A 21,444-nucleotide genomic window follows, 5' to 3' on the forward strand; every position below is an offset into this window, starting at 1 on the left:
CAACTGTGACAGCTGCACGTATTCCTACCCAACGCCCCCAAAGAGATGTCACATACAGACCTTAGGTTCCCCGCACCCCTGAGGTGGAGGAACAGGTGCTACATGACTAGCATGGGAGCAAGCCGCGGCCTTCTCTCTCACTATGTCTCTCACATAGGACGTGAAGCAGCTGGGGCTATCTTAACACTGTGAAATGCATCAAAGAAGGCGGTCTTTCCCGGTCCGATTCTTTCAGGAGGAAATAACCCTGCAGAGGCCACATCCTGCCCAGTCTAGGGGGAGGTAACATGTGGCAAATACACCATGAGGGTTGTGAAGCCGTACGTGGGAAATGGCGCAGTGGTAGGTCCAGCCTAATGAGGGGGGACTCTACAAGCATTGCGACCGGGGCATTAGGGCTGCCCAAGGGAAATGCGGGTCCGCTGACAGGGGGACCGTACCGCGGGAAATACATTTTGGGGAGTTTGCCTGAAAAGGGAACTAAGCCCGTGGAGCCCGACCCCAGTAGAGAGCACCTGTGACTCGTAGTGAGTCTGGACGCAAATTGCTCCGCTGAATTCGCAGGCTAGAAGGCTAGGGAGGAGAAAATTCAGGGAGCAACGTTTAGTGGCTAACCTGGGATAGAAGGCGCACTGGATCAACTTGGTGAAGGGCGCTGTGTGCAAGCGGAACACCCGGTCAGTTGTGCTGAGTTCTACCAGCTCGGACCTGACAAAACACGGGACGAGACCGACTCAACCCTGAGATTGTAAAATCTGGCAAAGATATTGGGTGTTGCTCAGCCTGCTGTTCTGCAGATGTCTGCTAAGGAGGTGCCATGGGCCAGTGCTCACGAGGATGCCACACTTCTCGTAGAGTGTGCTCAAACCCGCAAGGGGCGAAGTCGTCGACGGTGTTGCAGAAGAGGCCGAGCTGGGAGACGGGGGAGTTGAGAAATCGTGACTTGTCAACGTCGCGCATCTCGACCATGTTCAGCCAGAGGTGGCGCTCCTGGACCACAAGGGTGGCCATCGCCCACCCGAGTGCCTGCACTGTGACCTTCGTGGCTCTGAGAGCGAGGTCGGTGGCAGAGCGCAGTTCGTGCAGCACGTCGGGGTCGGGACTACCCAGGTGCAGATCTTTAAGTGCCTTGGCTTGATGGACCTGCAAGAGAGCCATGGCATGCAGGGTAGAGTCGGCCTGTCCGGTGGTGCTGTAGGCTTTAGAGGTCAATGATGACGTCATCCTACAGGCTCTGGAGGGGAGTACTGGGCAGGCCCACCAGGTGGCGGCGTTCTCAGGACACAGGTGGATCGCAACCGCCATATCCCCCCGGGGGACCTCCGTGTACCCGTGGACTGCCCTGCCAGCGGAGGGGTCGGTTATGGGCAGTAAAAGGTGCCCTCCACGGCCACATCAGCTCATCATGCACTTCCGGGAAGAATGGTACTGGGGGGGGGCATGGCTATGAGAGGCACCAGGAGCCACGGTACCAGTCATCAAGCCGTGAAAGCTGTGGGGAGGATGGAGGGTTCCAGTCCAAGCCCACGCTCACGGCAGCCCGGGCAAGCATGTCGGCCATCTACGCATCCACCTCAGACTGGGCGGGCTGGCCCAAAGGCGGCAGCCCAGTTGAGTCTTCCGCGTCAGGACGTGCTCCAATGCAACGGCGATGTCATCATCCAAGTCCAGGCACTCAAGGGAGAATGCCGGCTGGCTGTGATGCGAGCCGCACTCATCCCAAGCTCGGACGGAAGCGAGTGAGCGTGTCAGGGGGCGGGTGGTTCGTGGGGATTTACCCGGCAAAACCAAGCCCGTTGTTATCCCCATATCGCCTTCATCGCCAGCCGGGTCGTCCTCAATCCCGTGGGAAGAAGGAGCGACGCGGGGGGCCATTTTTATAAAAAAAAATTCAGGTAAATCCAATGGGATGCTGTAGAATCTTATATTACACTTTTTCATCTACACTTATAGGCGTATACTGTATGTGGACTCATTAAAGACAGAGTAGGCTATAGATAATATATGCTTGGCGTGTAGGCATCTTAACACCTCAGAAGCAGTAGGAGGAGAGCTAGAGAGACTGAGAATATGTATGAGTTCATGAAAAGGCTATTTTAGGGCAGTCCTTGTAAATCTCTCATATTAAAGAGGTGTAGCCCTTTCATCCTCTCTCTCTCGCACACATCAGACCAGGCGCTCGGCAGGCAGAGAGTGGTGTGTGGAATACATCACGGGCTCTCAGATCTTCCAGCACATGGAGACAGAAGCAGACTGAAGCTGGAGATCTAGTTTGCAGCACATCTTCACATTGTGTCCAGGTTGATTCTCATTTGATTCTCTTCTTCCACACCTGAATTTGCTTGGTTGCAGAGAGGCGTGGGCAATCTTGATTTCCCGGAGCAGGTATGATTTATTCACCTCATTGGTGTGTAGTTTAACTTTGTCTTTCTTCAGTTGAATGAGATACTTGAGTTGTTCTTGGATAAGCCAGCAGGCTTATGTTATCTTTCCATTCACTTTGCTTCTGAAGTCTGGTTTACAAGTAAATGAGAATTTTTTTGCATATAAGACATTTTACTTGGAATGAAATTAATGGTTACGTCCTCCCATAGGAAAGACAAATCACAAGTGAGATCTGTTGATTCATTTAGACAGCAATGAAATTGAAGGGAGAGGAAATTAAAACTTCTTGGTTTTTCTCCTGGTAATAAGACCCCAGTAATGGACAAACCCCTAGAGTTTCAGAAGACATCTTAACATTGTCTCAAACTTTGCGAAATAGTTCCGACCCTGAACTTAGATTGGACGACTGTTCCAAGTTCCTATGTCGCCCGGAAATTGCAACAATTAACTATATTACTTGGTGGATGAATTGTTTATGCAGATTATTTTTAATTCATTGAAATGCTTTTTAAAAATTGGTGTCATCAGTATCAGTGGACCGATATATCAGTGTCACTCATTAATCGGTACCGATAGTTGCTTTTAGGAACTATCGGTTATCGGCACAAATCTACGCCAATAGCTGTTTTTTTACTCTTTCTTAATTTGTATTTTTTTTTTTTTATCTGGTGAATTATAGTATACATATAAACTAAAGAGACTCTAAATTGCCCCATAGGTGTGAGAGAGAGTCCGCCAGCCACTAGGGGTTGTGTCAGGATGGGCATTTGGTGTAAATACCTGTGCCAAGTCAAATATACAGATCACGGATGGTCCGCTGTGGTGACCTCTATAAAAAGCGCAATTTGGTGAATACTTACATATAGAGCATTGTATGTTAGCCAAGTCTCTGCCATTTTAAAATAATATATGTAAAATAAAATATTTATTTAAAATAAATCTCTGGTGTATTTCGGACTAGTTTGATGTTAAAAGTCCCCTGTAATGCACCAAATCATAATTTCTCTAGTTATTATTGATATTTTAGTTGCACAATAAACAGCTTTTGGGATTTTATTAATTTTGGACTCTTGTAGCAATGACTGTTCCCTTTAGAGTACAGAAAGACATCGTCCGATTAATTGCATTTCTGCCTTTTACACCACCTTAGTTATCAGTATCCGCAAAATTGGTTGACCTCCAGTCATCATAATGCTGTTTTTGCCGTTTTATAAAAGCAATTATTTTTCCAGCATACATGGGTTTACATCGTGCCTAAAGACAGCCCCCTTCCTGTGGTAAAATCACTGTAATACATTCTTCTAGTGGCTTCATTTTTTAGTAGACACTGTTTGCAGTGTATTGTCTTCATGTAGTAATTGTGAGCTTGACGCGGAGTTGTTGTGTATACATGTAGCCTATATGAATCTTTAAGTAACAGAGAGAGACATAGGATCAGTGTGCTGATAGACTGATGAAAGGCTGAATCCAGTGTGGTTTTCTTGCTTTGATATCACCTGGTGGATGACACTTATCTGTCTGTCAGTTTGTGCATGTCTATATAACCTGCATGTGCACATCAACGTAAAGACTTTCTCCTTACTGACAATGAGAGATTGGTCTGTTGAGCTGATGGGAGTACAGCTGCTATCTCTCTGTGTGTGTGTGTGTGTGTGTGTGTGTGTGTGTGTGTGTGTGTGTGTGTGTGTGTGTGTGTGTGTGTGTGCGTGTGTGTGCGTGTGTGTGCGTGTGTGTGCGTGTGTGTGTGTGTGTAATTAAACGTTCAAGACAGTGTGGCTTTTGGTGTTTCCTAAGTCCATTACTATTGCTCATAGATTGTGTTAGTGATTTGAACAAACCCAAAACCTTGTGTATGAAACTTTGGTGCATAACTCGTCCCACACGGTTTGTACTACAGACGGGAATGATACTGTACCTTAAATTGTGTGGCTTGTTGAAGAGTGGTGTGCTATTTCTTTTCTGAGTGATCAGACTTTGCCTGGTGGACGATAAAATAAAATAAAATCTCATAGACTTCCATTGAAGTTGAGTCCAGGGGTCAACTCTTTTGGCTTGTGCCAGTAAGCAACCACATAGCAAATACCCAGAACACCCTAGAGAGCAGTAAAGTGCTAAATCATTTGTAACAGCTTAGCAATCACCTAGAAATGCCTTAGAAACCATCTAAAAACACATTAGCAACCGCCTAGCAATGCTCTTGCAAACTACCCGCAATAGACCATTTCAAGGACGTAAACAATAACAAAGGAATTAGAACGCTACTGCGCATGTGTAGCCCAGAAGCATTTCCGGTAGTAGCAAACCAGAACTGTCCAAATTAAATGACTAGCACATACTTTTATAGTCTAGCTAAATCAGAACAAATGAGATATCAGCAAAAACTGAAAATAAACAATGAGGTGTCATTACCTGATCCTTTAAATAAGACTCTTGAGTTAACCAAATTTCTCAAAGAACATCAAACCTGAAGTTGTTAGTAGAGCTCTAAAACTGACAATCTGTTTCGTCGCTTCTCTCACGTACACGTGCTCAGTATCAATCTCAAACGTACAATTAGTTGGCATAAATTTCAAAAATAAAACAATTAAAAAATCCTGCCGTCTTGCTTCAATAAAGTGGTTCAAGTGTCTGTTTGTCTTACCTTTTTCGGAGACCTAAACTTGAATTACTGTTAGTGTTAGGCATCCAGGGAACACCCAGCCACCGAAAAACATGGTCCACACTTTTATAATGGCATTTTATGACAATCGTGTTAATGTTAGTAAAGTTAATCGTGTTAAAGTCACTATGAATGAAGTGCCTTCCCCTGTTGTTATGAGGGTGCCTTACATAAAGAAATATTCATCCCTATTTCCTATTCCCCATCCCCTTCGAAGGCTTCACCATCCACTGTGAGAGTCATCATCTTACTTGGATGTTTTTCTTGTTTTCTCATCAATATATCTAATCATTCTTAAAACAGGATATATTTACCTGAGGCATAATTATGTACAATATTTTTTCTTGATGTATCGGCTACCGATATTTATCGGGCAATTATTGAGCAAAATAAAATCATTGGTATATCAGTTATAAACATAAAAGTGGCACTATGAAAACACTGTGGTACTAATGTGGAAAAACCACAGTCTTTCACAGCAGACGTGACAGTTGTGAAAGCATCACTTACGGATAGACTACATAATGAGGGAACCATCCAAAATGCTGTGAAACCAGCAGACTTTGGCTTCTGAGATATCGGTATGATATCTCATTAATGCTGCATGATTGATTGAATTAAGACTGAAATTGTAATATGGCCTTGTGCGATTACTAAATCTTAAAAGGATGCATTTAGTCTCCATTCAGCCAGTGCTGTGTGAGCAAGCGGCGCCCTCTAGCGGTCTGGAGCGTATTATCAGTAATGGCATAATCATTAACAAATCACAGATCCTTTAAAAGAGGGTTTTGTTCCTTTGGTTAAAGCGTTTTACTGTTGGCATTTTTTATTAAAAAACTAATTTGGTTTTGTTTTGTTTTAAGCATAAATCCCACCAAATTTTAAGTAATCTGAAAACAATTCTTAATATCTTTTAATTCTGCTTTTCAAGTAATTTTTTCTTGTTTTAAGGATATTTCGATATTTTTTTATTAGACAAAAATAATCAGTAAGAAATAAACTTTCTGCAGTGCAAGCACCAGTAAGATTTTCTTCAGCAAAATCGACTTTATTGTTTCTTTCCTTTAGCTTAGACATGGTCACAGAGGTAATTTCCCAAAGCCAGTGTACCGTGAAAGTGTTCCAATGTACTAAGACATGCATACTAATAGTCATATTGCTTCAACAGTGTAGAATGATTAGATATTAAAAGCTTTAAAATAGATACTTGAAGAAATACCGGTAAGCTCAGTTCCAAAACATAGTGACCTGCCTACCTAGACAGCATTTTAAGGCATCATAGGTACCTTGAATCAGATCCATAATTTTATATGACAACAAAAACTTTTAAATAATGAAAACGTTCACCATTTTTGGAAAGTGACTAATAACTAGGGCTGTCAATCAATTACAATTTTTAATCAAATTAATAACATGATGTGCCGATTTATTAATTGCAATTATTTATATTTGCAGAGAAAGCCCCTCGAATAATGATAATTCAATATATAATGATATATATATATATATATATATATATATATATATATATATATATATATATATATATATATAATTATACATATAAATAATTATAGTTATATTTAAATTATAAATAAAAAATATATATTATTTAAAAAATTAATTTCAATTAGAATGTATTACATAATTTTTGGCACTCAAATTAAGCATTAAAAAAGACAATGCAAAAATTGGCTTAAAATGCAATATATTGTTTATTTCTATATTATTGAACATAAGCCTAGCATTGGTCTACAGTCCATAGCAATCCATTTTGCAGCTGAAGATTTACAGTATTATAAGGGCTTGTCTAAAGACACGTCAATGCACACCTGCATCAGACAGATGCTTTTGAAGCGTCTTGGTAGTGCTGCGTCATAAATGTACCATTTTTAGGTCGATGTGACAAGATAAACAATTTAATAAACAAACACGTCTTGAGATCACTGCATTCAGATTTGTACTCCATCAAACTATGTTTGTACGCAAGAACATGTTCTCATCTTGTGTCGTCTGCTCTGGGTAAGTGTGGTTTGTTCTCTTTATTAGCTGCACATTGCCTATACAGCGAGTTTCGCTTACTGCCCCCTGGAGAAAACAGGTGGTACTACAAGTTTGAATTGCTCAGATATAAGGGGACACGATTAATTGCGTTCATATTTTTGTATGATTAATTGCACCGAATTAACATGTTAAATCGACAGCCCTAAAAATAACACATTGATGGCTTTATGTGGTTTAAAAATAATCACTTTGTGACAAGGGGCAGTTCAGATCAAACATTGGCGTCAAAAAAAATTTGGCGCTCCTGCATGAGAAACTGAAAGAAAGAAAAAATTCTAAATCCAGTGTAGCGGACAAAGACATCCACTTGAGTACTTATATAAAAAAAAAAATTCTAAGTACACCTTACTAAACTCATCCTTTAATCTAATTGAGCAAGTTACATTCCATTATTTTGTTTGAACAGTGTATTTTTAGACAAAAAAATTTGATTTTGACATTCATGTTTTATGTCAATATTTAAAGGTACATTTCTAGTTTTAACATTATATGTACTTCAGACATTTTCTTACCATGTGAATTGTATTTGTTTCTCGGCCATTTAAAACGAGTAACATTTTACATAATTTTTGCATGGAGCCGCATCGAGAGCCCCATATATCTACGATTTATCCATATAGGGCCTTGGAAATAAAGATACTTAAAGGAAAGTTTTTAGGATTTTAAGATATAAATGTAATACTTCTGGTGTTATAGAGCACAACAGTCTGGTTCCGGAAGTAAAAATTCCATTCATTTATCCCATAGACTAATTGATTTTCAATGATGACTTATAAACCTTTAAAGACAGACCTACCTTGAGCTACAAGGTTGTTCATCAATGGCACATGCTTCAGTTGAAGCCATCCGTCTGCGTTATCTCAACTTCATTGTTTAAAAATCATGTTTGATTGCAGAATTCATGGTAAACAATTACATTACCCATGGTACATCAGAGAAAGTTCCACCAATCAGAGAAACGCGACTAGCGAAACGCGCACGCTCCCATGATGCACTGTGCATGACGTAATCGAGTCGGTCTCCCTTCACCCTTAAACTATTTATGTACAGTATTTGTTCATATCTGGATATATTGTCTCTATACTTATAAACAACAACCTAAAATCAGTAGTTTTATATATTTCCATAGTTTTATATTAAATGGCATCATTCGCAATGCTTCATGGGATTGTAGTCCGTGCACTTATGAAACAAGATAAGTCTTGTACCTTTGTCTTTATGTCCAATTTTCAAATACTTCTTTGCTTCAAAACAATGTTTGTGATGTTGTGATTCACATCGGAGCTGGTTGGTTTTGTTCATGGCTCACAACTCTTTTACGAAGGATTTTATGAAAAGTCCATGGAATAATTGAATGGGGAAAATACTTCCGGAACCCAGAGGGCTGAAAAAGTGGGTGGTCACCGTTACGCTCTAGTTTGTGTGCACCCAATAGGCACCCAAATGTTTGAAAAACAACAAAAAAGTGTTTTTTTTTCCCATTTTTGAACTCACACCATTGGCATATATTGCAACAAGGGATGCTGGATAAACTGATTGAACCTATGCATGTGGAAAAATAAAGAAATTACATTTGTTATTTTGTTTACCTGTAGTTTTTCTCTAATATCATTTGCTCCAATTTGTCATTTGACCCCCCTCTACAACATAATGGATTGTTCAGTAAATTGTGATCCATGTCATTTAAAATGTGGTCTTTCATCATTATTTATGTATTTATTTCACCAGTAAAAAAATGATCAAAACAACATTTTAAGCCGGGGACCTGTTGACACGGAACAACCGGTATCTACTAAAACTATTTCAAATGTTTTGCTCCAGTTTTGAAGAAAAATGTGTTTTTGCTTCTGGTTCATTTGTTCACACTGCAAATGGAGCCATTGGCACTGTGTGCTCTGGCTGTATACTGCATATTTTTTCAAATACAGTTGGTCATCTGAGTACTCTGTGCATAGGGTAAATGTGCATACTACTCCTAATCCAAGTTTCATGCACTTGGACATGGTTACATTTTCTGAATGAAGAATAAGTTGCATGCAAAGCTGTTATTTGCAAGACAGACATACTTAGAACATACAATATACTCCTTGATTTCCATTGGCATGTCCAGAATGGTGCACTACCATACTATGCATTCTGTTTTAGCTATTTTATTTTATTTTATTCAACTACACCCAGTGATCTGGACAGGACAGCTGGTGCTCAAACCAGTCAGATGGTATGTTCTAGGGTCTTTGTTCCCATGAGTATTCTTTAATATAACCGCTTAGTTACAACCCATAAATCTCTGGTAGTCTAGTCAGACAGGTCTGGATAGTGGATTGCATGTGAATCCACAGTACAGATGGCTTGATACTGATGGAGCTCTTCCAACTTATTTAATGTGCATCAGTCATCTCTTTTGTAAGCGGCCACTGAAGATGTGAGAATCCATGTCTGGAGTATCCGTTTCACTGTGAAAGTTCTTACTTACTTAAGAGACTGCGTCATGTAGGGGCAATTCTCTGATGGTATCCTCATTACGCTCAGCGTTCCCAAAGTATTTGGCAGTTTAGTGAAATTGGAGAATCCTGGAGGTTGCCTTAATGAGGATAGCATCGATTTGCAGAACCATAAAATATCTTTCCGTCCAGAAATGAGGCTGATATAAACAATCATTCAGGTAGAAGTGGGTATGTGCGTGTCACATGTTATTAAAATGTTCCATATCAAAAGGATCAAAAGTATTGGAAAAGTAGTCCTCGACAGATTTAGGTGAACTTTGGATGAATTTTATTGCAAAGGGCTGGCTAAATGTTGTATGTATGTTTGTTTTATTAGTCTCTGGTCATTCTTTTTCAGTTTATACATAGGATTACTGTAGATGCATACTCATTTTTCAGTATTTAATACAAAGAACTATCTATATCCTTCACTGAATAAGCAAGAAAAACAGTATGTTGCAATTTGTTACTTGTAGGCATCAGTCAAAGTCTTATAATCGCCCACTGGCAGAAGACTAAACATGTTAGAGTGTTCATATTGTACTGTATATACAACATAGTCTACTGTAGCCTTCTGAGGGAGAGAAGATGGATATTTCCTGCCCTAGGGTTGCAATGTATAGTTTATCCATGAGCTCCAGGCTTCCACGAAATTGTATATTTGCTTTGTGTGGAATGTATTGAACGGTTAAAACGGTTAGCTTTTCCAGTCTAAATGCGTATGTGACACGCACATGCACACAAGTCTTCGCTGTGCACCAGGCAAAACAGATGGCCGAATACTGAGGCCAACATTCCTAGTCCCTGTTGTCCAGGTGGGAAATTTCCCTTTCTGTTGCCAGGACAGGGGAACTAATAAAGTGAGAGTAATTCTGGATTATAACTTAAAGAAAGCACTGATATGTGTTCCAGAAACCAGAACGGTAGAGAAGGATTTCCCTTTTTATCTTAACAGTTTATTAACAGTTTATATGCATGAAGCCTTTATTCTCTAATGATTTTACAAATTGGTTATCTTCTAGAATGGGCAGTCTAACCAAAGTCGTATATTAAATTGTGAGTCATTTTAGGAATCAGTACCATTACAGTATGTACAGTATTTAGCACAATGTACAGATGGTACTCATCCAGTACCATCACAGTTACTGTGGCAGTTGTGCATTTGCAGCTCTAAACCCAAAAAGGCTCAATAACCATGGATTATCTATAGGTGAGAGATTAACGCATCAAAACTCATTTTGTAAGTAGCATTTTGATTAAAAACCATTTGACGTGGTGAACGAGTTTCACATGTGACATGAGTGTACTTATCATGGACATAAGGGTCATTCTGGTTGACTACCTACTGTAATTATTTTTGCTAGAAATGAACAACCCAAGAATGAACTGCAAGGGGTTTATTTTGCAATAATGACTGGTTGATTGTAAATGATTCCGTTATTACATATCTTACCAAATATATACACACATGGGCATAATTTATTGCACTACGTCTAGATTTTTGTAGCACAGTCTAGTTTAGTCTGAATGGCCCCTATGTAGGAAACATACTGTAGATTGTCTGGACAAGCAGTCAGTTATACAGTGATGCTATGGACAATGGTTAGTATTCAGAAATATTTGACTAGTGAATGCAGTAATCCCCCAATCAGAATCAAGTATTCTAGATTCGTGTTTAAAATGATATACTAGAATCTCTACAAGTTGACATATTTTTGTCACACAACATATACTACTAGAGATTAGTAACACGTGAAATGTGTAGTGATTTCCAGTTTTAGCCAGTATTCTCCAGAAACTCTGACCAGATGTTGGAGAATGGCCTGTGAAATTCAACCCCACGTTAATATGTTCACATCCTCTATAAGTATGAACTGAACTGGAACCTTTGTTCCTCAACCTGACTTTGTTCCTTAGTGATCCAATCACTGGCTTGTATTTAAACTTTACAGTACGCATGCTGTGTATACGATCTCATAAACTCGTCTGTTAGGTTGAGAAGAGTTTTTCTTGTCAAGTTACAGATCCTTCACATTATTCTTGAGGGATGCTTGAACTGGCCAATAAGGGTTGTAGGGTCAAAGGGTTGCCCTTGTAAAGGTTTGAAGGGGGGTGATGAACCTGTCAGTAGGGATACATGAAGTGGACAGTTCCTTGTTTTAAGGTCAGGTGTGTATTTATTTATTTTTAGAGTAAAAAATACTTTCTCTCCTACTCTCATTTTCTTTGGGAAATGTAAAAATCTTCATACTGAGTTCATGACATTCTTCAAAAAACTTTCTTAACTTTCTATCTATCCATCCATCCATCCTAACATTCTGTAATATTCTAGAGTTATACATCAAGAAGTGAAAAAGATTTTCATCCTGTAAAGTGCAACCTTTACTGAACTTTACAGCTACTAATGGTGTTTATTTAATCAGCAGCCATGTAAATGAAAAGCACATGTACACCTGTAACAACAGAACTGTGCAAGTAAGACCATGTGGGATACAGCATCTACTCAGAGTAGTTTACTCCACTGTCTTATTAACCTAAACCTCCTCAAAGAAAAGTGTCCATGAGAAGAAATGGTTTGTGTTTAATCAGCGGAATGTTTTCCAATAGAGAGAAATTGCCTTGTTGAAAGCAGTCAATATTTAGGACAGACTGTAAGAATTAGCGTCAATAGAAACGTTTTACACGATGCAGCGAAATCAAAGGGAAATGTATTTAGAGGAATAAAAGTGGAATATTAGGTCTTTTGGCCAAACTTCTAGACAATAAATCCAACATCACTCTTAGCTACTCTGCGTGAAGAAATGAAGAATAGCACAATAATGGGTCTTTTTCTAATTATTAACGTTTACTAATGACAGGCTTAATGATTATAGTGGAACCAAGCAATTACCTTGTGTTCATCTATGAATGTGAGAAGCCTTATAGCCTTGACCGTTAAAATTAACTATTGACTATTATAACCATTACAGATTCAGATTCATGCTCCCTTTAGCCACAAAGACAAAATCATTGGTACTTTATAATTTTATCCATACGTCCATCCATCCATTCGTCCATCCACTTATATTATGCATAACTTGCATGAGGAAATTTTGACATTCATCCATCCATCCATCCATCCATCCATCCACTTATTTTATGTAGAACATGCATGAGGAACTTTTGACACATCTATCCATCCTTCCATCCATCCATCGTCCATTCATACACTTTTTATCCATATAAATATCTGTCTGTCTATCTATCTATCTATCTATCTATCTATCTATCTATCTATCTATCTATCTATCTATCTATCTACATATATTATGTATAATTTGCATGAGGAACTTTTGACACATCCTTCCATCCAACCATCCATCCACTTTTTATAAGTATAAATATCTGTCTGTCCATCTATCTATCCAACTATCAATCTACATATATTATGTATAATTTGAATGAAGAACTTTTGACATATCCATCCATCCACTTATTTTATGTAAAATTTGCATGAGGAACTTTTGACACATCCATCCATCCATCCATCCATCCACTTATTTTATGTAGAACATGCATGAGGATCTTTTGACACATCTATCCATCCATCGCCATCCATCGTCCATCCATCCATTCATACACTTTTTATCCATATAAATATCTTTCTGTCTATCTATATATCCATCTATCAATCTACATATATTATGTATAATTTGCATGAGGATCTTTTGACACATCCTTCCATCCAACCATCCACCACTTTTTATAAGTATAAATATCTGTCTGTCTGTCCATCTATCTATCCAACTATCAATCTACATATATTATTTATAATTTGAATGAAGAACTTTTGACACATCCATCCATCCACTTATTTTATGTAAAATTTGCATGAGAAACTTTTGACACATCCTTCCATCCATCCATCCATCCATCCATCCATCCACTTTTTATAAGTATAAATATCTGTCTGTCTATCTATCCATCTATCAATCTACATATATTATGTATAATTTGCATGAGGAACGTTTCACACATCCTATCCATCCATTCATACACTTTTTATTCTTATAAATATTTGTCAGTCCATCCATCCATCCATTCACCCACCTATCTTTCTTATCTGTCTGTCTGTCCATCCATCCATCCACTTATATTGTGTGTAACTTGCATGAGGAACTTTTGACCCATCCATCCATCCACTTTTATCCTTATAAATATCTGTGAAAAAGATTTTCCTTATGTAAAATGCAAACTTTAAAGCACTTTACAGCTACTAATGGTGTGTATTTAACCAGCAGCCGTGTAAATGAAAAGCACATGTACACCTGTAACAATAGAACTGTGCAAGACCCTGTAGGATACACCATCTACTCAATGTATTATACTCCACTGTCTTATTAACCTAAACCTCCTCAAAGAAAAGTGTCCATGAGAAGAAATGGTTTGTGTTTAATCAGCGGAATGTTTTCCAATAGAGAGAAATTGCCTTGTTGAAACCAGTCACCATTTAAAACAGGCTGTAAGAATTAGCGTCAATAGAAACGTTTCACACGATGCAGCGAAATCAAAGGCAAATGTATTTAGAGGAATAAAAGTGAAATATTAGGTCTTTTGGCCAAACTTCTAGACAATAAATCCAACATCACTCTTAGCTACTCTGCGTGTGATTAAAATGGCAAAAGAAGAAAATTAAGAAAGGCATAATAATGGGTCTTTTTCTAATTAATAACATTTACTAATGACAGGCTTGATGATTATAGTGGAACCAAGCCATTACAGTGTGTTCTGGATTGCAGCCTATTACGGTTTCAAAGCATCTGTCAATGTGAGAAGCCTTATAGCCTTGACCGTTAAAATTAACTATTGACCATTACAGCCAATACAGATTCATGCTTCCTTTTGCCACAAAGACAAAATCATGGGTACTTTATAATTTAATTTACACACTGCAAACTGGATGTTGCTGTACCATTGGTCGTATGTTAGATCAGAGCGCTGTGATTGGATAATACAATTATGTGAATGTCAAGCAAACAAGCATGTCCATTGTTGGAGTAGCAGGTGTTGATAGTATAATTACAGACCACTTAGTCAGTTTAAATGTCAGTTTTAAAACAATCAGTTGAATCTGTAGTTGGGCTATACATCTCGGGTGTATTCTCGGGTGTATTCAGTGTGTATGGTACATTAGTAATGGTGTATGCGAGTTAAAGGGATAGTTCAACCAAAAAGTTGGACTCTTATCAAAAACTCACCTTCAGCCATTTAAAACTCGTATTACTTTCATTCTTCTGCAGAACACAAACGTAGATACTTTGATGGAGATCAGGGCTGGACTGGGAAGAGAAATCGGCATGGCAACTTGCCCAACTGTTGAGCGGGGGGTGGGGGGTGTTCGCTGTCCTTTTCTGCATATCGCTGCGTCGTTTGTGATATGTTCTGCATAACGCGGCATCTCATTGTTGCTTATCGAGAACCCGCACGGTTCTCCCGATGGACATTCCGCCCCTGAACGGCCCAAAAGTGCGTCGGCCCACCGAGAAAATGCCCAGTATGCCCGATGGAGATATGATTGGTTTTTTGTCTATACAATGCAGATCAATGGTGTCCAAAACGTTCAAGCTCCGAAAAGGACATCAAGGTATAAAAGTATTCCAGAGGACTCGGGGGGTTTAATTCATGTCTTCTGAAGTGATACGATCGCTTTAGGTGAGAAACAAACAAAAATGTAAGTCCTTATTTAGTATAAATCTGGCACGCTCACGAGAGACGCTTGTTCACACGTGCATGCACAGAGTGCTGTACACTACGCAGACACAGTATTGCACAGCTTTTTTATTATTTTTAAATGTATTGTGGTCGTCAAAAGGTTTATGGTAAAAAATAATAGTTTTACTGAGGTTAAAATGAGGGTGAGTAAATGAGAATGATAATTTCTTTTAGGTGAACCATCTCTTCAATGTGCCTTTAAATGCACCTTTTGGATTTGCACTGTTCCGTTAAGTAAATATCAGCTCTTCTTCTGTACAATACAGTGCATGTTGTTCAAACCTTAACGTCTGGTACAAGGCTAGTCATTGGTTTTTGGATGTGGCGCTTTCACGGTAGAAACAGGAAGTCTCTCTGGCTGTTGGTGTATGGAGCGTGCAGCATGGGTAGCTGATGGCTCTTTTGAATCACACTAAGGTCCCTGCAGTCAAGTTTTCCTCTCCAACATCGCACACGCTCAGTCACTGGAGACATGTGGAGGCTGCACGGACATCTACATCAAGATTCAGATGAGCTTTCCCACGCAGCGGAGGAGAAATTAGACTCTGGCCCAAATCCACCATCCACAAATTACACAGCTCTCGTGTCCAGATATGAAGTCATAGCAGCTCAAAGCTGCAGAACGGAAAGACAGATTCTTATTAATATGCTCAAAGAAAAGAGACGATATTTTTATGAATCTTTTTAGGAGTTAATGTGAGTTTAAATTGAAGAATGAACATAGATTATATTCTAACAATGATGAGATGAAAGCATTGTTCTGTAGGATATCATGCAACTAAATATCATATTCTGCTCTTCTTTCTATTCACTTTATACAGACTTTCAACTCGCCCTTTAGTTGTTGGATTGACTATATTAACAATCAATCATTTTTACAGATGACACAGTTTTTCCTACCCATCATGAGCAATATGTAAAAACAATCAATGCTTCAAAAGAAAGGGTTTCCCAGAACATTTCTATGGCAGCAAAATACAATTTTCTAAATTAAATCCAAAGTCAAATCCATTTAAATTTGAAATACGTTTAGCTTTTTTGTGGTCTGAAGAGAAAGACAAAAAGAAAAAGAAAAAACACATGAATTCAGATTTTCACTAGCTCGAACCTTAAAATTAGACTTTTGTTAATGCGTCTTCGTCTGAATGGTCAGATTGGATTTCATGTGGTTTCATCCATTGCTAAATTCTCTCACATGTTGAACCTACTAAAGTTTGCATTGTTCTATCAGGAAGACACGCAGGCTTGAGTGAGGTTTAAGATGCCATTTATTTGATAGATGTAAAACAAAGTAATGTGTCTCTCTTTGGTGTAGGCCCTGTCCGGCGGTCCGAGGGAGTTGTGCCCGGAACCGTCATATCCTGCCGGAGATAGGAGGCAGGGGCGAGGAGCCTACCCCCGTGCGGGGACAGGGCTCAACTGGTGGTGGTGGGGTGGTGGAGGTTGCCGTGTTAGCACACTGAAACAGCAATGTGATAGATTGTGATCAGACTTATAAAGCGATGGCTTACATGCGATTGGCTAGGAATTACCCCGCTAATGAAGTGATGATGTACAGCTGCTAGTCTTCCAGCTAGAACTACGCTGCACTACGTTGCACTTCCATTTACTATGAATACTAATGTGCAACTGCAGTCTGAACTGAAAAGATTGAATCCGGCCACATGTAACTTGAACTCTGAACAGTCAGTCAAAGAAAATGGATTTCCCCTGCATTGTGAACAAATCCATTGTTGTGGTACTGCATTTTCTCTTTCGTTTGTTGATCATTATTTGTTTTTGTGCTTCACAGGAGACGACATCAATTCAGATTCACTAGACAGACCTTTTCTTGCCAAGACCGGCATCCACTTGTGCTGACGATCTTTACACTTTCTAATCATGGGATCAGGAGGCCTGAATCTCAGCTGTTTAATTATGGCCATTCTGCTGGCTCTTAATCATGCCGGCCTCGTAAAGAAGATGATCAGACACCGAAGGGAAGCGCTAACGATTCCCGGCACGCACAACGTAACGCTCCCAAATCCTTCCCAACCAGTCGTTTTCAACCACGTTTACAACATTAAAGTCCCAGGCAGCTCTTTGTGCTCGGTGGACCTGGATTCTCCTGGAGGTTCAGATCTTGAGCAAAGTGACGCATCTTCTGGCTCAGACATAACGGAGCACACGATGGATGGACATAATCAGATCGTCTTCACCCATCGCATCAACGTTCCCAAGCAGGCCTGTGGTTGTACGGATGGACTGCCTGACCTGAAGGACCTCTTGAGTCGACTGGATATGTTGGAGGGTGAGGTGTCCACACTAAGGGAACAATGCAATGCCGAATCCACCTGCTGCAGTGCACAGGTCACAGGTACAAATCAGTTTACTAGATACTTGATTGACAGTGGACTACTTAACTGTTCAACCTATACAGCGTTGAAGATATACTTAGTCCGTTCTGTTGGACCAGTTTAATAGCATTGTCATTCTTGTCAAAAATCAAATAAGATGCTATTGTGAATACGGTCCATGCAGATGGGATTCGTTTTACAGACATATGTCTGAAAAGTGATTGTTATTGTGTATGTTTATTATCAATTTTCACGGCATTAGCGATGTCTGTAGAAACTGCCGCGATGGGGCATGTCTTCGTCATTTATGCATTGTCGTCATGTCATGTGAAACCTTACACAGTTTGAAGAAGGTCCCATTTTCATAACTGCTATTTTGGCATAAATTATAGTTACTATGGTTAATTATTGTAAATGCTAGTTAAGGGTTCAACTTTACTATTAAATCTAAACAGATTTAAGGGTAATTTATTAATGGAGATGTTCAGTCATGACTTCAATATGTTGTTGAACCCGAAGGATAATTCTCCATTGGTTCCCTTGGGAATTTCCCTTGGATTTTTATAATGGGGGTTTTCCAATTTATGAGTAAAATAAGGTCTGTGGTAAACATCACTTGAAGATACTTGGACGTGTTGTTCTACAATCAATTATTTCCCATAGTCATACCTCAAATGCAAATTTTAAAGCTGCCATGTTTTAAAAAGATATATGTTGCTAACAACTTGCTAACATAACTGGCTAATATAATATACATAATATCTTCTGATCCTTAAGGTTCGGTAGGAACTAAGCCCTACTGCAGCGGTCATGGAAACTACAGCGCTGACGTCTGCGGTTGTATCTGTGAGCCAGGATGGAAAGGCCCTAACTGTACCATTTCCGATTGTCCTGGCGACTGTAGTGACCAGGGTCGTTGCATAAACGGAAAGTGCGAGTGTTTCGATGGCTTCACGGGTGCAGACTGCAGCATGGAGGACTGTCGTGTTGACTGCGGAGAAAATGGACAGTGCGTTAATGGGGCATGCGTTTGCAAAGAGGGTTTCACTGGTGAAGACTGCTCCGAGTCATCCTGCCTGAACAACTGCTTGCGCCGCGGCCGTTGTGTTGACGGTGAGTGCATGTGCGATGAGCCCTGGACAGGTTTCGACTGTTCGGAACTTATCTGCCCGAATGACTGCTACGATCGTGGACGTTGCCACAACGGGACATGTTATTGCGACATAGGCTTCACCGGAGATGACTGTGGGGAGCTCACCTGTTCCAATGACTGTTCAGGACGAGGTTTCTGCATTGGCGGACGTTGCGTATGCAATGCTGGCTACTCGGGCGAGGACTGTTCCAGCTTGACCTGTCCGAACAATTGCAAAAATAGGGGGAGCTGTTTCAACGGTGTGTGTATTTGTGACACGGGTTACCACGGAGAGGACTGCAGTAAACTATCCTGCCCGAATAACTGCAATGGCAGAGGGCGCTGTATCAACGGCCGTTGCGAATGCAACGTTGATTTCCAAGGGCACGACTGCTCGGAACTTAGCTGCCCTAATAACTGCAACAACCGAGGGCAGTGTTTTAATGGACAGTGTGTGTGTGAAGAGGGATTTGGCGGCGAGGATTGTAGCATCAAAACTTGCCCATCGGATTGTTATGGTCAAGGCCAATGTGTAGATGGGAAGTGCGTTTGCTTTGCAGACTTCACCGGCGAAGACTGTGTTGAATTGAGCTGTCCCAGCAACTGCCTGAACCGTGGACGCTGTGTCGCAGGGCAGTGCGTCTGCGATGAAGGCTTCACCGGAGAGGACTGCAGTCAGAAGAGATGCCCGAATGACTGTCTCGGCCGTGGACGCTGTGAGGAGGGCTATTGTGTGTGTCCGGAAGGTTTTACTGGGCAGGACTGCTCTGTTTCTGCATGCCCTGGAAATTGTAATCAACACGGACTCTGTGTTAACGGAAAATGTGTTTGCAATGAGGGTTTCACTGGAGACGATTGTCAAGGAAGACGCTGTCCGAACGACTGCAGTGGTGCGGGTCAATGTGTGGATGGCCGTTGCGCCTGTGATGAAGGCTACATTGGCGAGGATTGCTCAGAAGGTTAGACAATTATTTAAAAATTACTTTTAATTGTTAATTAGCATTGTTGAAGTAAACTCTTAAGTTTCAGCTAGATGAGTTGATGAATTTCTTTGCTTTTTATGGTGATAAATTAATATGGAGGGCCAAATATCTCAAAATCAAATCCAAAACGTAATCATTAAATATTTTAATAAATAATAATGTACGTTGCAAAAAATTATAATTTTCTTAATGTTTTTGTCATATTTTCTGGTAAAAATATCTATCCTTGAAACAAGAAAAACAAATATTGAAGAAGAAAGACAAGATATTGGACTCTAACCAAGTTTTCGTGAGAACGCTTATTCTAAGGGCAATTTTTTTGCCAGAGCAAAGCACAAGTGTCCTTGGGTGGGAGTGTTTGCACTATCTGTGGGTGTATGCGCGCAAACTGTGGGTGTATTGTATGTTTATGAAGTTCTTTAAAGCGCAACTTGCTATTTTCCTAAAAAACAAAATAGGTCAAGTGGACGGTGCAATAAACAGAGAAGAACCTCCAAATTAAATTTCACTTAGCCCGTTAGCACTTTGCGCGCAAACTTCGCCAACCCACTTGTGTCTAGACTTGCAAGAAAATACAAAAATTTAATGGCCGTGTACTCTGAATTTGCGTGTATGACATAGTGTCATACAGCCTTACCTTTCTTAAAATAGGGCCCAAGTCTTGTTTTTAGAGGAATATAATACAATTTAGTGGGGTTTTTGTTAAAACAACAACAAAAAAATGACCTTTTCCTTTGAATAATTGTTTTCTTACCCCATTGGCAAATAGTTTATTTCTTTTTATGAGCATAAACATTACTAAATTTAGTTAGATTTATCTGAAAACAAGACAAAATATCTTATGTCATTTTGCTTCTCAAGTAAATGGATCTTGACAGTTTAGAAAATAATAATAATTATTATTATTATTATTTGCATTGTATTAAAAGCATTTGCTCTTAAATAAGTCATTAAATCACTAAATAAATCAACAAATGTGTTCCATGAATTTAACTCACTGACTTGTTTTGCATCCATTTTTACCCTACCAATAGCTTTGGCTCGATTTTCATCAATGCACAAACGTTCTCTTTTCTTTTTGTAAATTTGACTCACTAAGCGTCCGTTCACACATAACACGTTCTTGCTTTTAAAGCAAGTTCTTGCACAGCATGCTGGCGTCTCCTTGAATTTGACAAAGTTAAAGTTCTTTTAACTTGGCATGACATCTTAAAAACAATGAGACGTGTTGCAATGGACATCAAAGATGTTTTTCTAGCTCTTGTTAACATAGAAAAAACATTTTAAACAGTTCAGATGGGTGCAAAAACATGTCCTGTGTTAATGGCCCCTGAAACATTATTTTAGATGTTTTACATATATATTGTTCCTTCAGTTGTTCCAAACCCTTATCTCTTTCTTTCTTCCATAATACACAAAATTAGATGTTCAGATTGCTCTTTGATAAACAACAAAAGTGTAAAACACACACCAAAACTATATTAATAGGTTTGTGTGCAGAACAGAAAAAAAGTTAAAACGCTGTTTGTTAGATAGATTTTTTGTACATTGAGAGAAGAGATCTCACGTTTTGACTAATAGCAGATGTGTGCCTGTGAAAAAATAGTATATACAGTATAGAGGACCATTAGTGGTGAAGGGCAAAGCAGAC

The 21,444-nt window shown here is 39.6% G+C and overlaps 1 protein-coding gene across 1 annotated transcript in view; it reads left to right on the plus strand.

Annotated features, from left to right (window-relative positions):
- The first annotated feature begins 2,166 nt into the window (after positions 1-2,166).
- LOC127623091 (tenascin-like) overlaps positions 2,167-21,444 on the plus strand; it is a 69,316-nt gene continuing 50,038 nt past the window's right edge. Inside the window, exons 1-3 of the mRNA XM_052097340.1 lie at positions 2,167-2,385; positions 17,135-17,698; positions 18,456-19,769. Of these exons, the coding sequence (XP_051953300.1) occupies positions 17,224-17,698; positions 18,456-19,769 (1,789 nt within the window). The 5' untranslated portion in view covers positions 2,167-2,385; positions 17,135-17,223. The remainder of the gene's footprint in view (positions 2,386-17,134; positions 17,699-18,455; positions 19,770-21,444) is intronic.

The sequence above is a fragment of the Xyrauchen texanus genome, chromosome 3 (genome assembly GCF_025860055.1).
Source record: "Xyrauchen texanus isolate HMW12.3.18 chromosome 3, RBS_HiC_50CHRs, whole genome shotgun sequence".
Lineage (NCBI taxonomy): Eukaryota > Metazoa > Chordata > Actinopteri > Cypriniformes > Catostomidae > Xyrauchen > Xyrauchen texanus.